Below are 27,239 nucleotides of genomic sequence, written 5' to 3' on the forward strand. Positions count from 1 at the left end.
TCCTCAGTTCACTGAGTGGAGTCGATGTGCAATGGGAAATTGGTGGGTATTATCTTCTTTTTATTTTTGAAGTATAATTGATTTACAATGTTCTGTTAGCTTCAGTTGTACCGCAACATACAGATTCTTTTCCCTTATAGGTTATTTCAGAGTACTGAGTATCGTTCCCTGTGTTGTACAGTAGGTCCTTGTTGGTTATCTATTTTATATGTAGTAGTGTATATATGTATTACCTCTTTATACACTACTATAGGCATGGTTTGCTCATCATAGCCACCAAAAATCATGTTTAATTATTTGTATTGAGACACCGTGTCAAAGTAACATTATTAACACTCATATTAAATCCTTCTCATAATTTTCTTGTATGCAACACAAAAGAACATTTATCCGGAATAACAAATTCTCAGTTATAATTTCTTCTGGATTAGAACATTTCTTAATCATTGAAGATACACTCTATTTATTATTTGTCTAGCTGATAGTTTTGCTGTCCCTCCTCCCAGAAAGCAATCAATCCTGCTTTCTTTATATTTATACAATGTAATGCTTGTTATGTGGCTAAATGTTTCTTTGTAACTGTTCTTCAAAAATGTCTCTAAGCCTCCAATGCCATTTTCTATCTGGCCTTATCATTTGATCTCATCTTTAACTTCCAAAATCTATCCTCACGTTATTTCTTTCTTTTTTCCAACTTCTTAAACTTGGCCTTTCTCTAACTCACCTTGAACCAAAGAAATGAAAGTATGAAGTCTTATGGTTTATTCAAACAAACATAAAGAAAAAGGGAGTAGACAAAATTCAGATTGTATACATTACTCTTATTTGAATCTCAAATATTTTATAAATTGTTTTTTCTATTCTAGTGAATTTAATATGACTCTAAAACTACTTTTTTGGAGCACGTGATACATTTTAAATGAGTAAAAATGATATTTTTAACCGCTTAAAATAAGCTTTATTTTAATTAATCCTTTGCAACTAAACAAAATATAAAATTTCACAACATATCTATGTATCATCAGCAAGGACAAGAGGAGATTAAAGTGAGATCACATGATTACAACAAAATCACTTTCACATATTGGGGCAAGAAAGCAATGACTTTATTTCCGAATATTAGTATCTTTTTGGTTTCTGTTTGTCCTAAAAGGTAAAGAGCAGCTCTCACGCAACATGGGACTTTTGTTTACACAGCACAACCTAACTCATCTTGTATTCCACTTTTAACTTGTCTTCACGGAAAAATCTTACTATTACATGAAAGGTAATTGCACTGTGTTTCCCCCTGGGGAATAGGTTAGTAACCAAACAAAGACATCTTGAAATTTAGGTTTCCATATTTATAAACTGCATTTTACCTGCTAGCTACCGTTGAGTTCCACTGGTCTAGGCAGGAGATGGGGTCCAATTTCGGTGTTGTTCCTTTACAAGGCTATGAGAAGTAGGGGAAAGAGAGCAGCTCTCTCCCTTTATTGCTAATTGGAATAAAAAAGAAGGCTTCCTTTCTCCATTTCAAATGACACCATCTTCAGGCTGCTGAATAAATCCTTTATTGTTGACATTCAATGGAGGAGGAATTCAATTCCATACTATCAAGAGAGAGTCAAGGACGGTGTAATTGATACTCAGAATAACAAGGTAACCTATTTTCACAGGAAAGGTCATGAGAATGACAAAAAAGGACTTGAAAAATAGTCTGAGATACTGAAAACAGTGGCCACACAGTTAGATGGTAGCTAGCATTCTGCTGCTTTATTTTTTCAAAAACAGGTAATATTTCTAGGAAGCTCAGCTATACTAAAATTCAAATTATAAGAACACAAACAGATGTTATATCTTAAAGACGAAAACATTACGTCCTTGCATTTTTTTCTGAAAGTGAAATAATATTCCTATTTCCAATAGTTCAGAAAATAATTTTGTGTTATATAAAATAAATGCATCCATGTTGTATAAAACCAACGAATAAGTATATACATAAATACAAAATGGAATTTGGACAAGTATGAATGCAGCCCACAAATGTATTTACAGGCTTAAGTCAATACTAAAATGTTATCATTTTCCTAAATCTAAATCTGAAAAAACAAAGAGGTGGATAGAAGGAATGGAAGATATTTGAGATGGAAATAGAAACTGCCATCTACAGAAACCCTATCCTGAGTATGTTTCTCTATTTGTGTTGTGTTCGTAGGTGCCGTGGTGAGAAAAATAATATGTTGAGTATAAAATGATACTTACTCAAAGTGAGTCAGTTTATTATGTAAGTGTGAGTTTCCTTTACTTAGACTGAATTGAGACTTAGGAGGCCATACAGGAGAGAGAAGAAATCCAGGGAGACTGGTCCACATCGTTGAGCTATCATCTCAGATACTCCCTTTTTCACTGAGGCGTCAGTGATTCTCTGAGCCCAGAACAAAATCTCTTTCTTCCTACTCCTGTAACGTTTGGTTTCTAGGTGTCTTGTGTTGCTGAAATGTATGGCACTATAGCTGTTGAAGCTCCTTGAATGCACAGCTCTTGTCAAACTTAATTACCTCTATCTAAGATCAACCTCCTAAAATGAAAACTTAAGACAGCAATTTGCTGGAATTAGTATCACTGTCCATACAGTAACACAAAACTGTTGAATGCATACTCTCTGCAAACATAGTTCTTGGCACCATCCTTTTAGCTCAAAGAAAACAAAACATAGTTTCAAAATAGGAATATCTGAGAATAAGGGATCATTTCTTGTGTACCTGTTAAAAAGACAAGAGAAAAGCATAAATATTGGCTTCTTCCAAATAAAACATGAGTTGTGCTCCAAAAGAGGCATTGTTTTATGGCCTGTTAGCTGACCCCATGCTGCCTTGTATAAATTCCATTTATAACCTTGACTCTCTGTTGCTTGCTTTGTTGCTCTCCTTTCAGGTACCACCTCCCTAACCCCCCGCGGCTGTCCTGAGGTCTCCCCTTGGTTATCCCATTTTTTCTTATCTCTCTCTTGACACTCTTACTAAACCTTGTGACTTCAGAACACAGTTCTCTTCAGATGATTTGCAAATCTTTACTCCACCCCAATCCATGTCTTGAGATCCAGTCCCAGGTTTATAATTGCGGGCTGCACATACACCATAGGTCCTCCCCAGCTCTTCAAACTCAGTCGGGTCAATACTGAACTCATTGCCAGTCCTTCTAAATTATTTCTTCTAGTTCTTTTATTTATGCATGAATTGCGCCAGGCTCGCGTCAACCATGTTTAAATACTCAGCATTAACCTTGACTCTACTTCCTTCCTTTTGCTCCCACATCCATTTATTATCTGAGCATTAATCTTGCTTTGGTAGCATCTTTAGCATCCACTATTTTTTTTCATTTTTTTAACATCTTTATTGGAGTATAATTGCTTTACAATGGTGTGTTAGCTTCTGCTGTATAACAAAGTGAATCAACTATACATATATCCCCATATCTCCTTCCTCTTGCATCTCCCTCCCACCCTCCCTATCCCACCCCCTTAGGTGGACACAAAGCACCGAGCTGATCTCCCTGTGCTATGCAGCTGCTTCCCACTAGCTATCTATTTTACATTTGGGAGTGTATATATGTCCATGCCACTCTCTCACTGAATCCACTTTTTAAAATCCCACTAACAATGCTACCTATCAGCTCCTCATAACTTTCCCTTGAATCCCTTTCTCAAGTCCAGTGATATATACCTCAAGTTCAGGTGCTTTTCAATCTTATTTCCTATTTCCCCCTTTTCAGCACCCTCTGCAAAATCAAACACTCCTGTTTGAAGTGCTCCTTCCTGGACCATGGGGGCTCATTTTCATAATATTCTCAAGTAAGAACAGAATATGTTTTTCTCCATCACCACATTTCTGCATCTCCCTCTTTGTCTTCAATTCTCTATTTAACAGTTATCTTTTCCACAGTGTCTTTTCCACCTTGAGGCCCAAGACCATTCCAAGTTCATCTTTAAAGTCCCAGTACCTAGCAAAATTTCACATGTATCCTAGTCGGTCAAGAACAATTTTTTTTTTAAAGAATTAAATCATCTCAAATAATGTCTTCTTCTGAACTTACTGTAAAATATAAGTGTACTTTTATTGTTATTATTTAATATTTTTCCTTACATTATATTTATTTATGCACCAGTCTTATCTCTCCAGCTAGAATATAAAGTCTTAGTTGGTAAGATTAATTTTCTTATTCCCAAAGATCCAGAATAAATCATTTCATCGAGCAATATAAACTCAAACAAAATTTTAAAGGAAATATCTTTGGGATTTTTCCAAGGGAAATGTATTTATATAGTTATTGGTTTATGGAGTTAGGCACAAAATCTAGTTCATCATTGTTGATGACATGTTAAGCTATGCACATTTTTTTAAGTGTAGTAGACAGTAATATAGCATTATTAATATTTAAGTAAGGCATAGGAAAAATTAAATTTTTTTTACTATTGGTTTGCAATAGGAACAGTGGAATCAATTAGAAGGGTATAAAGAAGATTCATTATACAAATTCTGGTAGGAACTTCTGTGCCTTTTTAAGTTTCTGTGATATTTAAAGCACGAGTGCTTTATTATGTTGGAAATGATTTTAAAGTATGTATCTTTCCTTTGCCTTGATCAATTACTGTTGTTCTTTTCTTCCTCATTTGACCTAGTTTGGTATATGCTATGGCTCTCCACTGCAATGAAATGAAAATAACAAAGAATTATTTGAGAAATCCTGAGCTCAAGTGAGTGAATTACCATGTCTCATGCTTAATTATATCTGTTAACCTCATGTATTTATGTAGGAAATAGTTAACAACTGTGTGTTGAACACATGCTAAGTTCCTTAACTTGGATATTGCATCCTTCACTTGTCCAGCTCTTGGGATGCACATTAAACCCTTGTGAACAGGCGTGTCAGCTGCCTACACATCCACATACCCACACACACTTATTTATCATTCCACGCTTTCCTGGCTCAAAGTAACCACCCAACTCGCTCCTCACTTAAAATCCTATGCAAAAGTCTCATAGCCTCACGTTTCAGCCACAGCAGATCTGCTCAGTGCTATGACATGCTCTTTAATCTGACGGGAAATCCAAGAAGAATGTATAATCTAAAACTTTTCTTCACGTGGGATGTACTATTTTGGCTGCGAGAACAAGGCCTCTAGCATAGCGTCCATTCTAAAGAAATCTCCCCTTATCACAGCCCGCCTTGAAGAAGAACGTGAAAGGCTTTCCATAATTTTATTTTCTTTAATGTGTCAGCTAAAAGTACATAGTCTTCCTTTATGATTTTATTACATAATAATCCTTAAAATACTAAGTAAACAATGTTAAGATTTTTTTAAAGAAAACTGCAATAACTGAATTGCACACACATGCATTTCCTTTGAACCCTAGGTAGTCTACCAAATTGCCAAGAAAGAATTGTGTAGTCGTTTTTATTACCCTTGTAAACGTAGCCAGACACTATGATGTGATGGGTGCATCCAATAAACAGGGTAAATAAGAAAGTTTATAGCACAGCTCTTTTCAGGCAGCCTTAAAAAGACCAGGCAACTGAGCCATCACATGACAGCTAGTTCCAGACGAGTCCTAAAGCATTAAAACTAAGCAGGCATTCCCATGTAATCAAACTGTCATGCCTCGAGTAGTTGTGATTGGAAAATATGAGGGCTTCTTCTTCCTTTCCGGCTCCTACCTCCTTTAAAAACTGATGACATCTCACAGAAAGATCCTGAACTTGTCCTGTCAGAGAGGAAAAACATACCAAGATTTTGTTTGATTTAAGACCACTGGACAAAAATTCCCCTTAGAAAGAGCCAGAGAATGTCATTAGACAACATGAGCTCAGATTTCTGTGTCGTGACACTATGGTTAAAACAAAAGCATAAAGAGCCTGGGTGTTGCCTTTGAAGCTATAGCTTATTTTCATCACTGAAGCCAGAAACATTTTCCTGAAATGTGTAGACAAACAGACAACAAAGTACTGCAGAGTGTGCCAGCGTTCGTCTTGCTTCATCGTTTCTAAAACATGAGCATAGAAGGCAGATTCTCTGCTGTCTTGGAACGCCATTTAAGTTACCAATGATTGGCTTTAAGTATATAGTGTCAGTATACTCTTAACTGCTTTAGAAAACTACAAACAACTACTGACACGTTGGTCTCCATTGCATACCCAGTAGCTCCAGGGAAAAAAAATGAAAGAAAATGCCTTACTGGATGTATTAGCATGCCCATGGTTGGAAATGTTTGTTGAAATTTTCCATTTCCAAAATTAACTTTTCCATACTATAGAACAATTGAGATGAGGAGAATCTAACAATTGTTGAGCGCCTACTGCATGCCGAGCACTGATCCAGGTAGTTTTATGGCCTACCCAATCCTCCAACGTTCAACTTTGGGAAGAGCGTTATCCCTATCAAGGAGGCATTTGGTGACTTTCCATACAGGAAATTGATATGGTTCTATAGAAGGTAAAATATATTTTCTGTTCCTTTTCTGATCAAGAAGCAGCCCTCCCCTGGAAAAAGCAGGGCATCGGTTTGGTCATTCTCAATAAGCTTTCTCTTCAAAACAAACAAATAAAAACAGTTACAGTGTCTCTTATCAAGAAATCCTTAATGTACTCTTACATATGACTTGATGCCTGAACTGGGTCTACCCTACTAGAGATTGACACTAAAGGTTCTGGTATCCAGGGAGGTTGAATGAAGTGGCGTCCGTTCCAACGCTGTACAAAACCAGCCTTATTTTTGTTCTGTTGCTAATACGTCACACCACCAGTAGCTCTCAAGGCTGTGCACCTGCCATCATCACCTGAGGATCACTGCAAAATGCACGTCCCCGGGCTCCTCCCCAGACTTTCAGAATTCATGATGGGTTCTTCTGAGCAACCAAATTTGAAAACCTACATTAGAATTTCACATATAGAATCTAAGTAGATTCTTGCAAAATGTCTATAGGCAGCATTTTCACTCATATTTCTACAGGAAAAGCATCAGGCTCAGAGATATACAGTAACAGCTTCCAAATTGTACACCTAACAGGATGGTAGGCTTCATAGGATAAGCCAGGTAAGTCTGTATCTAAATCCAACATTCATCACATGTATCACGCTATGTCTCCAGAAGGAAATCAAGTAGGGAGCCATGGCAGACCATGACCTAAAAATAAAGCATCCTGAAATGAGGTCTTGGGTGATCCAAAGAGGCCATGATCGAGGAATCTCCAGGATCCCTCACAAGGTGATACTAATCAATTCGGTCAGTCTGCAGTCACAGTTTACTGAGTGCCAGCTAGGGGCCAGGCACAGCACAGAGCAGATGAAAATCAAAATAAGCTCAAGGTGTTTACAACCTGATAGCTACCAAAACTGGGGCTATAGAACCACGCCTCTTCATGCCACACTGGGTTTCCATAAAACAGGCTGTTGTGGATTGAATCGCATCCCCCCAAAAGATATCAAGTCGTAGTTCCTGGTACCTGTGAATGTGACCTTATTGGAAATGGTCCTCGTGATATAATTAAGATGTAAGTCAGGATACGGTTATACTGGAGTAGGGTGGGCCCATATCCAATATGATTGGGGTCCTTATAAGAAGAAACGAAGAAACACACACACATATACACACACACCCACAGAAGAAGGTCAGATACAGATACACAGAGAGAAGACACCAGAATTTGAAGTTAAACAGTTGCAAACCAAGGAATGCCATTGCTGGCAGTGCCAAAGGCTAGGAGAATGGCATGGAACAGATTCTCCTCTAGAGCCTTCACAGAGAACATGACCTTACCGACCTCGAGTTTGGACTTCTATCTTCCAGAACTACGAGAGAATACATGTATTTAGTTCAGGCCACCCAGTTTGTGGTATTTCGCTACGGCAGCCTGAGGAAACTAATACACAGGGGTTCTCTGTATTTTGATGTCATTACTCTTTATATTCTCAAAAACGGTTGGAGACTCCAAAGAACTTTTGTTTTTATGATCTTCCTCTATCAATATTTACTGTCTAAAAAATTAAATCTAATACATTTAAAAAATAGTAACTAGTTCATTTAAATTAATAATATACCCATTGTAGTTAAATAATATATTTTAAAATAACTATACTTTTTAAAAGACAGAAGAGTTCAGTTCAAAGAGTGGCATTGTTTTACATTTTTGCACATCTTTTTAATGTCTGGCTTAAGAGAAGACAGCTGGGTTCTCATATCGGCTTCTGCTTTCAATCTGCTTCAATATGTTGTTCTGGGTGAACTATATTAAGGAAACACGGCCTTACACAGATCTATAGTTGGAAGAGAGGAATGTTTACGTAAGAGTTTTTCCAGGTATTTGTAGATATTCTTCTTTGATGCTACACTCAAATTCATTGAGTGTTAGTGTCTTAAAGTTAGTTGCGGGACTTCTCTGGTGATCCAGTGGTTTGGACTTCGCCTTCCAATGCAGGGGGTGTGGGTTCAATGCCTGGTCAGGGGGCTAAGATCCCACATGCCTCGCAGCCAAAAAACCAAAACATAAAACAGAAGCAATATTGAACAAACTCGATGAAGACTTTAAAAATGGTCCACATCAAAAAAATCTTTTAAAAAAAAGTTAGTTGCAATAACTAACTTTTATAATTTTTTATAAAAGTTAGTTTTATCATTTTTTTTTGCATTTTGTTCTATTGATTCCATTGATCTACCTTTTGCACTTTGAATGAATCCTTTACATGTACGAAGTTTGGTAGCATCATGATCCCTTGAAAAATATTGGTCCAGTCACTTCTGTGGATCTTCCAAACGTTGGCAAATTCTGTTATACAATATAAAAGAAATCACACCCTCTGATGTGAATAATCTCAACTAAAAATTCTTTAAGGATTGAGAAAATGTCAAGCTCATTACGGCCAATATAATTATTTTCCAAAATTGTAATTTGGATTGGAATCTTCAATTATATAATTTGCAGTTAATACTCTTAGTGGTTATCGTTGAAGTGAGGTAGTCCTTTCATCCAGTTTGAGAACATGTTTATCACACACTCAAGTCTGGATGAAGTGTGTGTCAGGCATTCTTTCAAGTAAACACCATATTCTACAACAAAAGCTGGTAGTTCAGCTGGTACCCCAAACACACACCATTCCCCAAATCAACCACTGTAATTTAATATGAAACAGAAGTGCTTTTTGTGGACTTCCCTTACAGAGAATATTTTAAAATGTCCATTCAAGTGCCAAAATATAATAACATTAATATATTTTATGCCTTCTGAGATAACGAGAAGAAAACAGGAAGAACACAGTATATGAGGAAGTATAAGTGATCTACGATCTGTTTCTAGTTCAGGAGATGCCTAACAACTGGACAAAAATCTTTCTCAACCATTTGCTAGCTGTGTGAGCTGAGATTTTTAAAAAATTCTGTGGGTTTTAGCTTCTTTCCTAATTAAATTTTTTAAAAATCCTGTAGCTTCGTTAAAAGTCTTAAAGTTGACTATTTATAAGGCACCGAGCATGGCGCCTGGGATTTGATGGGCAGGAAAAGAAAAATTGAGTCCTTCATCACATACCTCCTTTGACAGAGGTGCTGCCTCCAGTCCTGAGGGCTGTTAACTTCACAAGGGTTCTAGGTCAAGGTTAATGTCTAGGCAGTTGACATCAGACCATGATTCACCTACATGCGCCTGAATTTGCCCAGATATAAGACCAACTTTGTATGTTTCCCTCTTGGATGGAAGGTGGCTGGTACACACATAGGAGACACTTTTAAACAATATTCTTGAATATTCAGATGTGATGTGATGTTGGAGCAAAAAGTCAAAGTTCTCAGGAAAATATAGGGTGTAAATCATAGAGGAAAGGATAAGTCTTGAACAGTAAGGACCACACTTCCTTACTGACAGAGTAGGAAAAAATAGGACAGAGTAGGAAGAAATAAAGAGGTCAGTGCAGGTAAATTTTCATGGGATTGAAATTGAATAGAAGCACATTTGTTACGTTGTCTTTTCACTACCAGGCAGGGACTGTGGTCTCTGAGTTGCCTTCAGGATAGTGTGGATATGATGGAGCACAAGGCCTTGGGCTGACTTAAGGAGCATCAGACTGGCCAGTGGTCCAGAAGCGTGACTACTAGCCCAGGACATGAAGTCAAAGGGCGCATCCTTGCCCCCAGAGTTTATTGCAATGTCGAGCTAACAGAGGACAGCGGAGTCATCTCATACTCTAGAGGACACTGCCCTACCACCTTAGAACCTTGATTGTTCCATGTTGTGAGATTCTATAGTGCAGTTTCTTTGCTATGCTGCTGAAAGAACCCAATTCAGCTTATTTTCTTCCAGTGAGAAAAATCTGGGGAATATTTGCTAACACAGCTCCAGTTCATCCTCTTGTGGCATTAAAATCTTTGCATTTTCTATAAATGATTCAAGAGATGCAATGAGATGCTTTATTGGCCTCTAACTCAAAAGAGATATACATGATGTCATAGCCATAAAGCCTTGACCCCCAAGTTTTATCAAATGACAGAGTTACCTGTGAAGACGAAGAAATGGAAATCTATGTTTCCACCAGGGTTTGATGTATAGTGACTAAAGTTTTTAACATTTTCTTTTTTCCACGGGGAGAGAGAACTAAGAAAGTATGAATCTTAAAATGCTAAGTTACCCATGAGCTATTAAAAATACAGTTATGGGAAATCCTAAGCCTTGTTATTTTCCACTGAAAGAAATCACCTTACTGAAGATGGTTTCTAACTCATTTTTATTACCATTTCATAGTAGTTATCTCCTAAGATCAAGGATCCCTAAAACACAATTCCATCTTGAGGGAAGTATTTGTAAATCGTATGTTAATTTGAAAATATTTTTGTTTTCTCCCTTCTGCTTATCTCCCAAGTTTGTAAAAGTTGTTTGTAGTGTCAGAAACAAAGGTACACATGGGCCTATTTTCTCTCTCCGTTTAATAAAGTTGTCCTCTTTGCTAAATATGAGTCAACTGAGAAAGTTTTGCTCAGATACACAAGTTCCACAGAGTGAGTTTGAGCTCATTTGATTTTATTTCTGCCACACTCACCGCCTCAGGGATTAATACGGCAGAAACTTATCACATTGGCTGATTTAGGATCAATTTGTTTATCACGCAGAAAAACATGCACAGAAATTGATTGATTTCATTTGAATATAGAGGCCCTATTATAAGCAGAAAATCTCACCTGCGTGACTTTATCTGTACTTCCCCTTTTTCCAGGAAGAAAGCGTCTCATCCTTTTATCTCCAGGCTTATGACTTGCTTTACTGCTCTCTTCCTTCAAGAATCAGTTCACCTGTTGCCTTTTCCTACAGTATTTCTTATATATTTTTTAATACATCTTTATTGGAGTATAATTGCTTCACAATGGTGTGTTAGTTTCTGCTGCACAACAAAGTGAATCAGCCATACGCATACATATATCCCCATATCCCCTCCCTCTTCAGCCTCCCTCCCACCCTCCTTAAGCACCTTTTCTTTAGCATTGCTCCCACCTATATCAGAGTACTCGATCAAATCTATCACTTCATTATCACCTTACGTACTTAAATATCTTTCCCAATAGACTGTGAGGGGATTAGGATGAAGAATACTCTTTTTTTTTTTTTTTTGAGCTGTTGTACCCAAACAATGAAGCTTTTATTGAACAGACATTTGAAAAAAGCATCTATAATTAATACATAATTGACTGATGAGAAATCTAATTCCATTTCCAACAGATGATCATTATTAATAGGGCCAGGATACTTTTCATCCCATTGTAAATAGGATTTAGCTGCATGCTCTCATTCTTCGGGTTAATTACATGGAAAGAATCAAACCCTCCAGCCAATACTGACACAAAAACTTCAGTATGCTTTCCAACTGCTGTTCCTATAGCCACTCCCCCGCAAAAATATTTTGACCTTCATAAGCTATTTATAAAAGACTCCAGTTCAAATGAGGATTATTATTTATTTTTCTGTTGTAAATCTATGTTAGAAAGGTAGATGGCCAGTTGGAGTGAGAGCCTTTTTAGACTGACCAAGAGAAAAGAGATTTTTGCAGTGGGAACAAAATCAGGATGATTTTCCCCTCTTCCTCTTAGACTATATGATATATAAAGCTTCCAGAGACAAAGTTGACGAGTAATTAGAGTTTTATGAAACAGAAAAATAGCTTTGATTCCGGACAATATAGAGAGTGATACAATTAACCCCCACGGTAAAGATTTTCAAAAGTAGAGTAAAGAAGCAGATTAATTTGTCAATTTTCAAACATTTCCCAAAGAAAATGACATTATGCAGATCTTATACTATTTTTTATAGATTGGCAGGCTTTTATTGCTCCAGTTTTTTTTATTATTATTATTACTCTGCTTTTCTGTACTTGACCATCAGTGCTGGTCTAACTACTCCAAGCACAATTCTGCCTGCAGCCAAGTTGAGTATGACCTCCTGAACTCCTGGGTTTCTTCCTTCCATCTCTATGAAGTAGGTGGGGTCTTCAAAATCATCTTTCACAATCAGAGCACCTACAGACTTTAGTTAATGGATCTGAGATTTAATTTTCTCAGTGTGAGTACTGTGATTTGGTTTAATCATTAATTCTCATTATACAGTACCATTCTTATGCATGGTACTACCTAAATAATAATAGTGAGAATAATAGCTACATCTCTCTAGATTAAACAAGACAGCTATTGAATGTTTAATTAAAAGAAAAGTGATAATAAGGACATATTTCCAGAGATTCAATCAAGTTGTGACACATACACAATCTACCAAATAAGCCATCATAACATAATTAAAATTTTAAATAATTAGCTATTGTAATAAGTTCATAGTTAAACTGATTTAATATTATCTGATTCCCTGAGGATATATTTCCATAAAGGATGGGCTGGAGTAATATTTCGCATTAGAGATAGTACTGTGTTCTCATTTATAAATGGTGGAAGTATGAAAAAGTAGCCTACTTATCTAAAGATGTCAGATATTTAATTTTTAAAATCGTCAATAAAATACCATTGCAGAATTCAAAATGGCACTAAGTTTTGGGTTTAGGGGCAAAGAGTTTAAAAAACATCTGGAGATGCTGAAATAACCTGCATTCATTTATGTTATTTAGGTTGTAAAATCATATTCAATCTTGACCCACTCAGGAAATCTAACATAAACGTCCTGCTGATTTTGACAGTCATACAGCAAAAACACCCTCTAATGAGCATTTAATAGTCACCAAAAGTTTTGCATTAAGTACAAAGCCCTTTTGATTACTTTTTCCACTAATTTAAAGTAAATGCTTTTACAGATGGCATATGTTAGGCCGCAGAACGTGTGTCGCATTCATATGCAGTCACTGAAAATAGATTCCAGCTTTAGTAGAAAGATTGTACCAAAAAGATCAAACACGAAACACTGAGTAAACGTTTACCAGTGATGCATTTTCTTTAAACCTCTTCCTAAATACTTACCCAATAAGAGAGTACCACACTTGGGGTCTGAACAGTAATTGAGAAATACTGTGGCAAATTAACACCTACAACAAAATGATCTAGACAAAGAAATCGAGTTCTTCATCCTACCTCTCATCTTCCTAAGTGTAGAAGCATATAATATTTCAGTTCCCTTCAAACTGTATTGTATTACATACATGAAAAATGCCATGAAATGCTTTCAGATGGTAGAGGTGATCAGGAAAATAACAAGGACATATTACAAAGAAAAACAAAAGAAAGCCAAAAATTGCCTTACAGACTGATAAATGAATAATGCTCTGGTTTTAATAGAGCTATTATCATTGTTATTATTATTATTAGGCCCTTCTGATGTGCAAAAACATTATAACAAAGAGCTAATATAAACAATACATTATGATGTTATGTAACTGAATTTCATCTATACATTAGGAAGAACATACAATCAGAAAACATGAAATGAACCCAATTTTATGGATGCCTAAATAACTTCCTTTTCAATGTTTTGGGAAGCTCACTAGCTGGCCCATGGAGAACTATATAGTCTGTTGGAATCTCAAATGACTCCCCTGTAATTAAAAGGTGAGACCATACCCCACACTTGCCAATATTCAAGGAGCATCTGCTTAAAAATACAGAAAGCTAGCCATTCTGATATGCTAGTGACACTGATTTTTACATTTGACATCTCAAGAGTATTAATGGAATTACAGAAGTTAAGAAAGTTGCAATATGGGGTGAGTTCCAGCACTCAGTTTCACGTTTAGTATTACTGTGGAAATTGAGTGGTATAATACATTTATTTAAAGAGTTTCTCCTAAATCTTTCATTTACTAAATGAAATGTACTTAAATCTGACATTTACAAAAATGGCCTGAGATATTTAGCAGCATCCCTGGCTTCTACCCACTAAATGACAGTAGCATCCTTCACCCTTGGTTGGGACAATCAGAAATTCTCCAAACCTTGCCAAATGCCCGCTGGGATGCAAAGCATCACCCAGTCGAAAACCAGTGAAATAGATGAATCTGGCTGACATAGTAGAATAATCAATGAACTGAGGATACATTATATATGAGGATCTAAAACATATTTGAAACGCTGACAATTTTCCATGCTACTTAATGTGACCTTATGATTGTTCAGTCCATTCTAAGATCCCAAGTCTTAGTTATTTTAGCTAATAGGCATCCTATTAGAAATAGCCTAGGAGGATTTCTAATTTTTTTTTTTCAGTGTCCTTCCATAGCAAGGAATCCAGTTTCTTAAAAGTCTTTGAGAGTTTGAAGATTAGAATGAAACAGGTAGGAGATTGATAAAAACCTTCCCATATGACAAGTGGAAAGAACTGGGATGATTATCCTGTAAGTGGAGGTTGGACATACTAGCTGCTATAAATAGTTAAAGCAATAGTATTATGAGATAGTGGATTACAGTAATCCAGATCTGTACACAAAATATTTATTAAGCACCTATGATATGCCAAGTGATTTTGCTGTGCTCTGGAACTAAATAAATAATGTACTCTCTATGATTTGACACATATACAATTAAGACATGCAAATATGCACAATATTCTTTTGTTTATTAAGAAATAGGTGATTATATATATGTATAAATATAAAGAATGAATGAATAAATGCATGCAATGATTTATACTTGAAAATATTTAATACCCAATGTAATACTGCTTCTTTACAAACGAACAAGCATATTTTTTCTTCTGGTATCAAACTCAATTAATTAACACAACAGGTACTCAGCAATATTTTTTAAAATATGCCTAATGTAATTTACTCTTTATGTTGTAATTACCAAGATTTATTTCAACACACCTAACAGGTAGAATGAAGCTGGATTCAGTAGTAGCTTAGTCCATGGGGTTATTACTATGCTTATACTCTTTCTTCTCTTAGAAGTTACAAGTTTAAATACACACACACACGCACGCACACACACACACACATTCATGTGTATTTCCCTGAATGGCTCAAGGTAGTAACAGGTTTTTCCAGTAGTTCTTTATTTTCAGTTTTTAGTAAAGAAACACAAATAATGACCAACGCCTGAGAAGATAGCAGTTAAATAATTTCATTCACAAAGAGTATGAACTTTTTGAGGATTATTTCAGTACAAACTTTGGGTCTTTATCTGTTTGTTCTTATCCACTAATATTCTCCAATGTAAAATCAAAGTTCCAGTCTGGTCCCGCAAATGACCCACTTGCTTACATGGAGAAGTCACACTTCTTAATACCGTACTTATCCAAGAAAAGAATGTAATTCACACATCTACTCTTCTAGAAAGCACTTACCAAGACCCCAGGCCAACTTGACCTTTCTATTCCCTGGATTCTATTGCACTTGCTGTCTGTATGATAGCAACTTGATCAAGCACCCGCATGTGATTAAAAGGAAATATAATTCTTTGGAGCTAAATTATATGTAATGTAAAATGATATATAGCTATTATTTTTAAAATGAAAGTAATTCCATGAGATTTTAAGAAAAAAATTCTAAATATTTATACATTTTAGTAACCAGTCACATACTACATGTAACATTTCTTAGAAGAGATTCAGAGCAGTTGCTTATATTTTCTTTCTATCAGAGTACAATTCTAATTAAACTTCAGAGGTAAAATAATAAACTATGACTGATTAATTTAACCAGCAGTTATGGTTGAACTAGTTTTATCTGACCCCTAATTTAACATAATGACCCCATCAATAAGAATAGACAAAGAATAATAGAATTAGAAAATATTTATTACCTCATTCATTTTTTAAATTTTCATCAATTTTTTGTTATGTTAATGTAAATATATGACCAACTCTAAATTTGTGTATTGGGCAAGACTCACATTTCTGGTTCTCGATTATGTAGAAATTGATTATTTATACCTAATCAGTTAGAATAAAGCTATATTTTATTTAGTACTATTATTTTTAATTTATTCTTATCCTTTCTCTTTACAAATGTCTTCAAAGATGATATTATCAAAACTATTACTCAGAGTAAAAGATTAATCCTTAATGTAAAACTTGGGAAAAGAAAGTCCATAGGAAGAAATTTACAGAATGTCATAATAGTTAACCATAAAACTTAACCCTTATTCTCCTAGATTGCAAGGAAAATAGGAGAAAACAAACACATATATATATATCTTATTCTTTACCAATGGAAAGCAAACTAACTCATTAAAGGAGGAAGCTTCTGCCTGATCTTGAACTTAAGGAGTAGCTTGCTTGAATCTTTTTTTATATAAAATGTACTGAACAACATAAGTGATAATATCATTTGCACTATTTAAAGTTCTGATGGATTTTACATACCCCTATGTATTTGTTTTCTATTGCTGTTGTAACAAATTGCCACAAACTTAGTGGCTTAAAACAACAGAAATGTATTATTTCATAATTCTGGAGGTCAGATGTCTGAAATGGATTTCACTAGGATTCAATCAAGGTGTCAGCAGGACTGTAGTCCCATCTGCAGTCTGTAGGGAGGAATCCGATTGCCTTACACTTTTCCAATTTCTAGAGCCACCCACATTCCTTGGCTATAGCCCTCTTCGTCCATCTTCACAGCTGTCAACATCACATCAAATTCTTATGTTGCATCACTCTGACCTGTCTCTCCTACCTCTTTCATTTATAAAGACCTTTGTGAATATATTGGGTCGACATGGATAATCCCCATATCAAGGTCATCTCCTCCTCTCAAGGTCAATCTCTTAGCAACCTTAATTTCCCTGTAACATAATGTATTCACAATTTCTGGGGACAAACATGGATTTCTTTGAGAGGGCATTGTTCTGCCAATCACACCCTGTATCTGATATTAGCTATCTGGGAAAACTCAAGTTTTCTAATTCTTTGTGTGTACCGGGGAGACAGGAATGAAGTGGGAGTTTGATGTGTGACATGTATTATTTTCTTATATGCCTTAGAGTATCCTAAAGAGAGTTTGCATAACCCTAGACTAGCAGTTCTCAATCATAGAGTACTTACAATGGAGTGTCACGAATCTGTGAATCTGAAGAAGAGAAAAATATACAGTTATGTCTAGCTAGTACTGAATAGCTCCAAAATAAGGTGTGCATAGAATTTATCATTAAATTATGACCACTTATGAAAGTTAAAGGTGGGTGCTATTAACAGCTGGTATCAACCAGATTTGTTTGTCTTTAGTAAATCAGGGGTTATGTTTATAAGCCTCGTAAAGTCCAGGCTATCTCATCCATCAATAAGGGGTAGTTATGGATGGTACGATCTGTCACATGTGAATGTTGCTATGGGGAGATACAATACAGTTGTGGGGATGAGGGACAGTTTGGAAAACAGTCTTGACTATTCCTCCCAAATGCCAGAATTCCCAGGTGATGTCTCATTGACACTGGAAGGTAGACAACTCAAGACTAAGATCACTCTAGAAACCTAAAATTAAGTGTTTCATTGTATTAATTGAATAGAACACTTCTGGTATTTAATTATAGAAACATTGTAAAGCTATGAGCAGGAACAAAGGAAAAGTGCATATTGAAAGGGAAAGGGTGTATTGAGACAAATTCTTGAATCCCTAGGACACATGGAGTGTGGGCTATGCTAAGCCTTCTCCTAAATCATTACTCTTCTCATTTCATCTTGTATTAGCTCTAATGTAGTACAAAGACTTGAGTCCTGCATTGGTGCTCCATTATGTGCCCTCTGCATCACCATACCACAAACACACCACACCGCTGTATCACCCACTAGTCCAAGCCAACACTCTCCACTTCACCCATATGCTAACCACTCTCCTTCCAAGCTAATGTCTTCTTCCAATGTTATGGATAACCTCTTGCTCAGACACCTTCAAAGAGTTTCCATTTACTAGAAGATCAAGTCCAAAGTCCTTATCTTTGGCATTGAATGCCCATCACAGCTTGCCCTAACCTACCTTTAAAGTCATAGGTATAGATTTTTAAATCTCAGAGATAATCAGATATAAATCTGCCATTTTGTAGAGGAAGAAAACAAAGCTCAGGCAGATTAAGTAACTTGACCAAGGTCATACTTCTACTGACAGGTAAACAATAGGAACAAAGATCCTCTGACTCCCAGTCTTGTTTTCCCACAAATTCCTAACACTATTTTCTATTAAACCCAGTATTGCATTAGTCTTGGTCTCAAAGTCTTTTAAATATGACATTTTCATGCTTTGCTATTTCATTATGGACAGAAGACTGGGATTTAAAACTAATTTATTAAAGATAACAAATAATGATTTTTACATTTAAGTCACCAATAAAAGTGCACATTCTTTTTATCATTTTTATGATTTTTTTGCCCCGTCTAAGTGTTTTAGACTTTTTCAAGTTTTTGCCAGAATGTGCAATTTATGTTGACATCCTTTACTGAAATCAATCATTTTATTTCCCACAACATACTTATATGCTGCCTTTTTTATGCCTGCTCCTTTCTTCTTCCCTTCTTTCTTCCATTTATTACTTCTTTTATAAAATTTGTCTTTTTTATATTTAATCCCAGTGATAATTTAGAAACAGTTTCAGATGGCTCATGAGAAATTATGTAGGATAAGAAAATAGAATGAGACAAAAATAAGGCAACAAAAGAAATAAAGATTTAGATGGAGACAAAGTAATGCCAGGAATAATACTAAGAATACAAACAATAGTGACCTACATGGGAACAGAAGTTGGAACACAAATTTGACTATTAGCTGTGTATAAAGTAATGTGAACAGAGAAGACATGTCAGTGAATCAATTTCTTATTTATAAAAATATTTGTGTATAAATTAATGGGACATCACAGTTGTTATGGGAAATTATAAATGTTCTAGCTAATAAGATTACTGGAGCTCTTCCTAAAGAAAACATTATGTCATATAATAAATTCTATTTTTGAAAACATACATACAAATGCCTGCTTATTAAATATGAACCATCAATTTTAACTGATCTCACAGCAAAAGGAAGAAGACATTAGGAAAGACTTCTGGTTTTAGCTTGGAAAAGTAGAGCAGAGCTCACTCTCAACCTTAAAATATGAAAAAATGTGGACAAACCGCAAATTTGAGACTTCCCTAGGGAGGTCACAGAACTGAGGTTGCAGAGTGAACATCCAGTTTGGTATCTGAAGAGAGAGCAGACAACGCAGGACAAAAAGAGGGCTAGAGACTTTGCTTACTGAGGGACAGATGCCCTTAAGATGTCCTTAATGTCATATAAGCTGGTAAGAGGATTCAGCTAGACACTTTTGACAAATTACTAAAAACAACTGTGGAGTAGGAAAATTAAAGCACCTGGGGTCATAACATGGGAGTCTTACACCTTTCTGCAAGTTTTTCTTCCAAGAACCCCAGCAGGTATGCATAGCTGAAGACAACCCTGAGAAAGCTGCAGCTAAAGCTGAAATCCACACAAACCCATCCTTCTAACTCCCCTATGAGAAAAATGCCTTAATCTTCAGCGGGAATAAGAAGAAGAAGAAGAAGGAGAAGAAGGAGAAGAAGAAGGAGGAGGAGGAGGGGGAAGAGGGGGAGGAGGGGGAGGAGGGGGAAGAGGGGGAGGAGGGGGAGGAGGGGGAGGAGGGGGAGGACGAGGAGAAGAAGAAGGAGAAGAAGAAGAAGGAGAAGAAGGAGAAGAAGGAGAAGGAGAAGGAGGAGGAAGAGGAGGAGAAGGAGAAGGAGAAGAAGAAGGAGAAGAAGAAGAAGGAGAAGAAGGAGAAGAAGAAGAAGAAGAAGAAGAAGGGGAAGAAGAAGAAGGAGAAGAAAGGGAAGAAGAAGAAGAACGACGATGAAAACAACAACAACAACAACAGATCCCTGTAGCCTGATGGTAGAAACTGACTGGGAGAAGTGAACAAATGAGCAAAAAAACCTCCAGCCCTAGGGAGGGGCAGAAGTATCTGCTAGGTTGGACATTCCATGAGGAACTTAATACATTTCTGATCTTGTTTCACATGGAAGGCTGAACCTAGAGCTAGTTCGGTCACTTCCCCAAGGAAGTAGGAACACTTATTAAAAGAGGCATACTCCCGTGACACAGGTTTGCAACACTTGTTTAAGACTGACACTTGATCAGAACATTGGAAAATGCATACCACACCTTGCCCTCTGTCACCACACTAGCAAGCACTGGTTAAAAGTAAATTGGAATAGATTTAAGAATGCTGCAAGAGACAAATTCTGTGGAGAGTAAAGCAAAAGGAAGATGGAAAGCTGATCAGAGAGACCAAGTAGGGACCACCCTCAAAACTGCCGCCATTATGGCTAAAGTTACACACAATGGACACTAAAGCCCTAGACAAAGAACTGTATGCTCCAATTCACTCATCAAAAAGGCAAAAGCAAAAAGAAAACTTATTATCTGCAATCATAGAACGCATATCCAGCTTTCAACAACAATATTTGGGACATAATAAACAAGGTAAGAAAAAGCACAGTCTGAAGGTACAAAGCAATCATCCACACCCAGGTATGACACAGATAATTGAAACCATCAAACAAATAATTTAAAAGAAAGAAAATAATAGGTTAAAAGCTCTAATGGGAAAGGTAGAAAATGTACAAGGTCAGTCAGGTAATTTCAGTAAAGAAATGGAAACTGTAAGACAGAATCAAAGAAAAGTATCATAATAGGAAACAAATAAACAGACATGAAGAATTCTTTCAACTTGCAGCTGATTAAACTTAACACAGACCAGGAAATAATCAGTGAGCTGGAGGATAGGTAAATAGGAATGACCCCAGTGGAAATTTAGAAAGAAAAACAGAAAGAAATAAAAAGTACAGAGAATTCAAGAGTTGTGAGACAACATCACAGTAAGCAATAAAAACTTTGGAGAATTCAAGTGCTGTGGAACAATAGCAAACAGTCTAACATATTTGTAATTGGAGTCTCGGAAGGAGAAGAAAATGTGCACAACATAAAACACACACTGGACAAAATAATAACTGGGAATTTTACAAATTATTGATACACACCATATCAGGGACCCAAGAGAACACCAAACTTGATAAATACCAAACAGAACAAATCAAAACAAAAATGTTAAACTTACCTGGGTGTTCAACCTGCTGAAACCCGAAGACGAGAAAATCTTGAATGTAGCCAGAGGAAAATACCACTTTACCTACAGAGGAGTAAAGATAATAATTAGAGAAGATTTCTTGTCAGCAACCATACAAACAAGAAGTCTAAGGAATATGTCTTTTAAAGTGCTAAAAACAAACAAATAAATAGTCAACCTAGAATTTTACATACACCTTGAAAATATACTTCAAAAGTGAAGGACAGCTTACCCTTCCCCCGGGAAAAAATGAGAGAGTGGCGTGGACTTACATATACTACCAAATGTAAAATAGATAGCTAGTGGGAAGCAGCCGCATAGCACAGAGAGATCAGCTTGGTGTTTTGTGACCACCTAGAGGGGTGGGATAGGGAGGGTGGGAGGGAGATGCAAGAAGGAGGAGATATGGGGAGATATGTATATGTATAGCTGATTCACTTTGTTATAAAGCAGAAACTAACACACCATTGTAAAGCAATTATACTCTAATAAAGATGTTAAAAAAAAAGTGAAGGACAAATAAAGAATCTCACAGACAAACAAAACTGAGATAATTAATTGTCAGGAGATCTACTCTATGAGAAATGTTAAAGTATATTCTTCAAGCAGCAGAAGTGACATCTTCAGAAAATTTGACCTATTCAAAGAAATAGAGCACCAAAAGCAAATAAATAAATGTGAAGTATATTTTCTTATTTTTATCGCTCTAAAAAAATAAGTGATCTTTAAAGCAAATTTGTATCAAAGTATTTTGTTCTCATAGTATATGTACAACTGAAATATATGACAAAAGTGGCACGGGGGAGAGAGAGGAATTAGGAATTTACCACTATAAGACTCTTAACACTACACACTACATGTGAAGGTGTATAATATCATTTGAATTTAGAATCAGATTATTTAAAATGTATATTGTAAACTGTGGGCAACAACTAAAGTAGACTTTTAAAAAGAAGTATTAAAATTAGTCAATCGAGAAGATTAGCCCAGAATTGTTTAAAAAAAAACTCAATTCAGACAAAGGAAGGCAAAATAAAGGAGTTAAAAAAGAAATAGAGAACAAATGAAAAAATTAGAAAACAGCTAGCAAAGAGGTATAATAAAATTTAACCACATCAATAATCACATTAAATATTATTGGTCTAACCAGGCCAGTTAAAGTACAGAGATGGTAAGATTAGAATAGATGTAAGACAAATTAACCAAATCTGACACAATATTCACATGTAGTGAGATAAAAACTTGTCACTGTTAAACGGCTGGTTTTGATTTTTTATATATATATTATGAGATTTAACCTCTGAGCATGAATGCACTTTTAAAATATAGGTTGGTCACATCACATTGTTCATCTTGTCACTGATAAACTATAAAAATTTTTTAACTGAAATGAAAACTTCAGCCATATTTCCTCTTTTTAATTGATTATTTTCATATTTGGTACTACCAAGATGATATTTACAAAAACTTTCAAAGTTATTCAGTGTCTTATTCAAAAAAGTCATATTATTTGTGTCTACTTTCTTGTATTCACAGAATATTAATATAATTGCAATTACCTTACTATGTTGACTAGTCAATGCTAATGATTTCTACTGACAATTGCAGCTAAAATTATTATGGCATTGTTCTGCTGAGCATAGAACCATTAAAAATTAACTAAAGTTCAAGTTACATGAGGTAGTTAAATAAAATATATAATACAAATCGAGCACATTCTCCTATGAAACATTAACTACATTCTAGAAACTTTATATTCAGCTTTGTAGAAAGACAAGTTTCTGGTAAGATTCTCCTTAAATTGGTTGCCCTGTCTTTTCCTTTGATATTATGAGGTAAATTTGCCTTCAACACATTCATTGTCCAAAGCACCAAGCAGGTTGGAGAAACTTTCCAAACTAAAGAAATCCTATTAACATAAGCATAGTATAATGAGAGGCTGAATTTTCAAACCTCCATCTTTGAAGACGAAAAGGTGCAGAACTGAAGACTGAAGATGAATTTAATAATTTTGATGACTACTCTCCTATGTTTAAATCATTATTAGGTCATTAGGAATATTGTCCCTGTAAAGTTTTGCAAATTGGTTATTGTATTTTCATGGATATTATGTAATACACATGACTCGACTTATGCATTGTTTTTTTGTTATTATATTGAGCAGATTTCTTTTAGAAGAAAATACAACCTTAGGTGCAAATAATAAGTGAAAATGAACGGTAGACAGCCCTTTTTTTACACAAGGGCTGTGTAGTAGAAGAAAAATCTATGAATAAAACTAAGATATAACTACTCTACAAAGAAGCATACAATAAGTGCCAAACGTTCTTTCTTTATTGGAAAAAGAGGGGAATATTACATTTGTCTCAGATAATTGTACTCTGGAGGATTTTTATTCATCCTGCTCCATGAAAAATGTAGATAACCTCCAAAGAGACCTCAATCTTTGCGCAAGTTATTAAGTGTCATTGTCATGATATACTTTTCTGTGTCCTGTATTCCCTTTCTTTCTCTACCCTGGACAATCCAATCAAGTCAGAATTGAAAGCTCCAATTCAATTCTGTCAGTTTGTTCCATTGTATGGAGCTGTTCCTATTGTGAATCAAAATTCTAAGCATCCTATAAATGACAGAAAGTTAAATTATTACAGCCCCAATTACTGAGAAAATATCCCTCAGATAAGTAGAGTGAAGCAGGATGGCTAGAAAAAAATGCAATATTCCCATCAATGATGCATAGAACTAAGTATAACTCACTGTATTGAATAAAGCAGAGTACGTAAAACCTAATAGTACTTAACCTTCTTACTTTTAGTTATCAATTGCTTTTTCCATTATTATTTTCATTTTGAGAAGGAATTATGAAATTTTTATAGTTAGCTTCAGGATTTTATTTAAATCAACCAAACAAGCATTTACCAAGCACCTGCTAAGGGCAGCAAGCTCTGCTGAGGATATGGGGATGAACCAAAAGATCTCCTTCTAAAAAATTCAGAAATTGAAAGAGGAAACAGATACAAAAATATATACAAAGTAGCATGAAATGTGTTCTAACAAAGACAAGACTAATGTGTTAGGGAAATATGAAAGAAGACTGCTTTGGGTGGCAGCAGGATGTCAAAGAAGGCTTTGGAAATGATGATCTAACACTTGGTGAAGCAGCTGAAGTTGGTTAGGCAAAATAGTTGGGGGTGGTCTTCCTAGACAGAAGAGGCAGACCTCCCAAACATCACAGAAAGGAAGGTAGGGCAAATCCAACAATCACAAGTGATCCAGTATGAATTGAGTGAAAAACAATCAAGAAAAATCAGCAAAGGAGGGAAGTAGCCAGGGGCCATATAATGAAGATGATTCTCTGTCATGAAAATGAGTCTTGTTTTAGCTTCTGAGGAATAGGGAATTGTTGGTAAGCGTTACAACAGGAATGATGTGTCTACAGCCACTATGAGTCCCGACCTTTGGGCACAGAGATGAGTTTGCCAGGCAATGGATAAGTGGTTGCTGAAAGCCAGTCCTCATTCTGCTGAGCAATCTGTGCCCTCCATCTGGGGGCCCTTCAGCCTGTGGGAAAGCACCTTTTTGTAATCTCTGGGCAAAGGGGAGGCTTCTTTTGAAATGGGTTTAGAGATTAGGAGATATGATCTTTGCAACCGCCCTGTGAAGAAAGAATTTTCTCTATTTTATAATTGAAACTACTGAAGCTCAAAGGAATCAGCACAAGAATGGTTAAGAACAAGGACTTCAGGTTTGAAACCAATAGTCCCTGCTTGCTGGTGATCAGATCTCTAGCAAATTACTTCGCAGCTCTACCATGTTTAAAATAGGGATGATAACTACCTATCACAAAGGGTTGCCATTGCTATTAATTTATTATTAATGAATGATTTAATGTAACATGATTACAGCAGTGCCCAGAACATCTTAACTGCTCAACAAATATTAAGGACTCTTTTGGCCCACATCAACTAATAAGAGATGGACTGAGAACCCCAGCCTTGACCCTTGGTTAATTAAGTTTGTCTACCTAGATACATATTTTGGATATTTAACTTTTATAGTAAACTGTTGTGATGTTAAAAAACATAACTCGATTATGTATACGACACTTATGGATGGCTGAGAGGGTAATCCTGAGTAGACCCCAGAGCAACTGGGACTAAACTGTATCTCCAGATGTAAGCGCAGCAGTATCTCAGCTTACGTGAGAGGTAGGCTGGACCCTTAAATGTTTACTAGTATCATGGACAAAATAAAAAGCAAGGAAGAGGGAGAATAAATGTTTGAATGATTCAGCATGGTAGTAAGACTTCCATCAGAGGGAATAATAAAAGGTGTCTGAAAGATTTTATTTAATACCAGCATGAGTCCACAATTCTTCTGAGACTTCTTAATCAACACAGAAGCCCGCTGAGGACTAAGAGAGGGCCAGAGGCCAAATGACCTGAAGAATCCATCTTTGCTATAATATGACACTTTTCGACGGATGTATGAAATTTACTTCCACACAATGTTCTGTAAACTGAACATTGCAACATTCTGGATAATATTTCTCCCCCCTCCATTAAGATGCTTGAAGTTTGCTATAGAAAATACACCAAAAACCAAATACAATCGGAACACAAAAGCAAAGACTGTCTTCTGTAATTCAAGATTTAAAGGAGGAAGTATGAAGGCAACATAAATTGATGCAACATACAAATTTTCAACATCAGAAACTACTTAATGTCCCCTTGGTCATATCAATACATATATCGATAGACACCAGGTACTCGCTGGTGCCAGCCCCAGGGGACCAGAACTGACCACCAGCGGCTGGTGATTCGGTCCTGGTTGGGATGCATTACCTCCTCACACTGATCCTTTTTTTGTGATTTACTCATTTTAGTTTCTCTTTTGATATGGCTGTCTTTGGGAAATGGCTATGCTGCTTGGTTTTGTATTGGTTTTTTTGTTTTGTGTTGGGTTTTTTTGTTTGTTTTGTTTGTTTGGTTTGGTAACCACAGAGGATGCAATATTTCTTTTGAGCAAAACTAGGTCTTCGTCTACTTTGTTTCTCAGCCTTCTCACCTCTCGGGCCATGTGCGAATTCATCCTCTCCCACTCACTTTGTGGTAAAAGATATTCTGGTTGTAACTCTTGTGCTTTATTTTTTAATTTAACAATCCTTTATTAGACTCATACCGGAGGTATTCATTATGGAAGTTGAAGTTTCACCCTGTTTCTGCTTTATTCAGAAAAATACATAGGTCTCCGTATTGAATTTGACTTATTACTATTGATAAACCTGTAATAATTCATCCTTTTCTACTCATGAGGTCTCTCCTAATTGATTTCCTTTGCTGGATAATTAAGAAGTTCAAGTGACTGGTGAATATCCAAGATAGTTTCTTTATGTTGAGAGATTGTTCTCAGGTGCAGCACTTAAAAGAAGAAAACATGAGACTCTTTCACCTCCCTTCAAATGCTGTGCAACTATTCATTTGTAAAACTTCTAGCAGAAGTCAGAAAATTAGATTGAATAAGGAATGGAGATGATGAGAGATACTCTGTTCAGGCATGATGTCCTCCATAATGAAACCACACAAAAACATAATATAGGATAAAAATATATATACATATTTTTTAATGAATTGTCACACCCTAAAATGGGCTCATTATTTTAATCATGAGTCAACTGTACATACTGATAAGG

At 35.9% G+C, this 27,239-nt stretch overlaps 1 protein-coding gene across 1 annotated transcript in view; it reads right to left on the reverse strand.

Moving 5' to 3' along the window:
- The window catches only part of LOC307176648 (uncharacterized protein), a 452,670-nt gene that overhangs the window by 40,222 nt on the left and 385,209 nt on the right, over positions 1-27,239 (reverse strand). Inside the window, exon 5 of the mRNA XM_079902988.1 lies at positions 21,539-21,610. Within this exon, the coding sequence (XP_079759114.1) occupies positions 21,539-21,610 (72 nt within the window). The remainder of the gene's footprint in view (positions 1-21,538; positions 21,611-27,239) is intronic.

Source organism: Stenella coeruleoalba (genome assembly GCF_951394435.1).
Source record: "Stenella coeruleoalba genome assembly, chromosome: 18".
NCBI classification, from domain to species: Eukaryota; Metazoa; Chordata; class Mammalia; order Artiodactyla; family Delphinidae; genus Stenella; species Stenella coeruleoalba.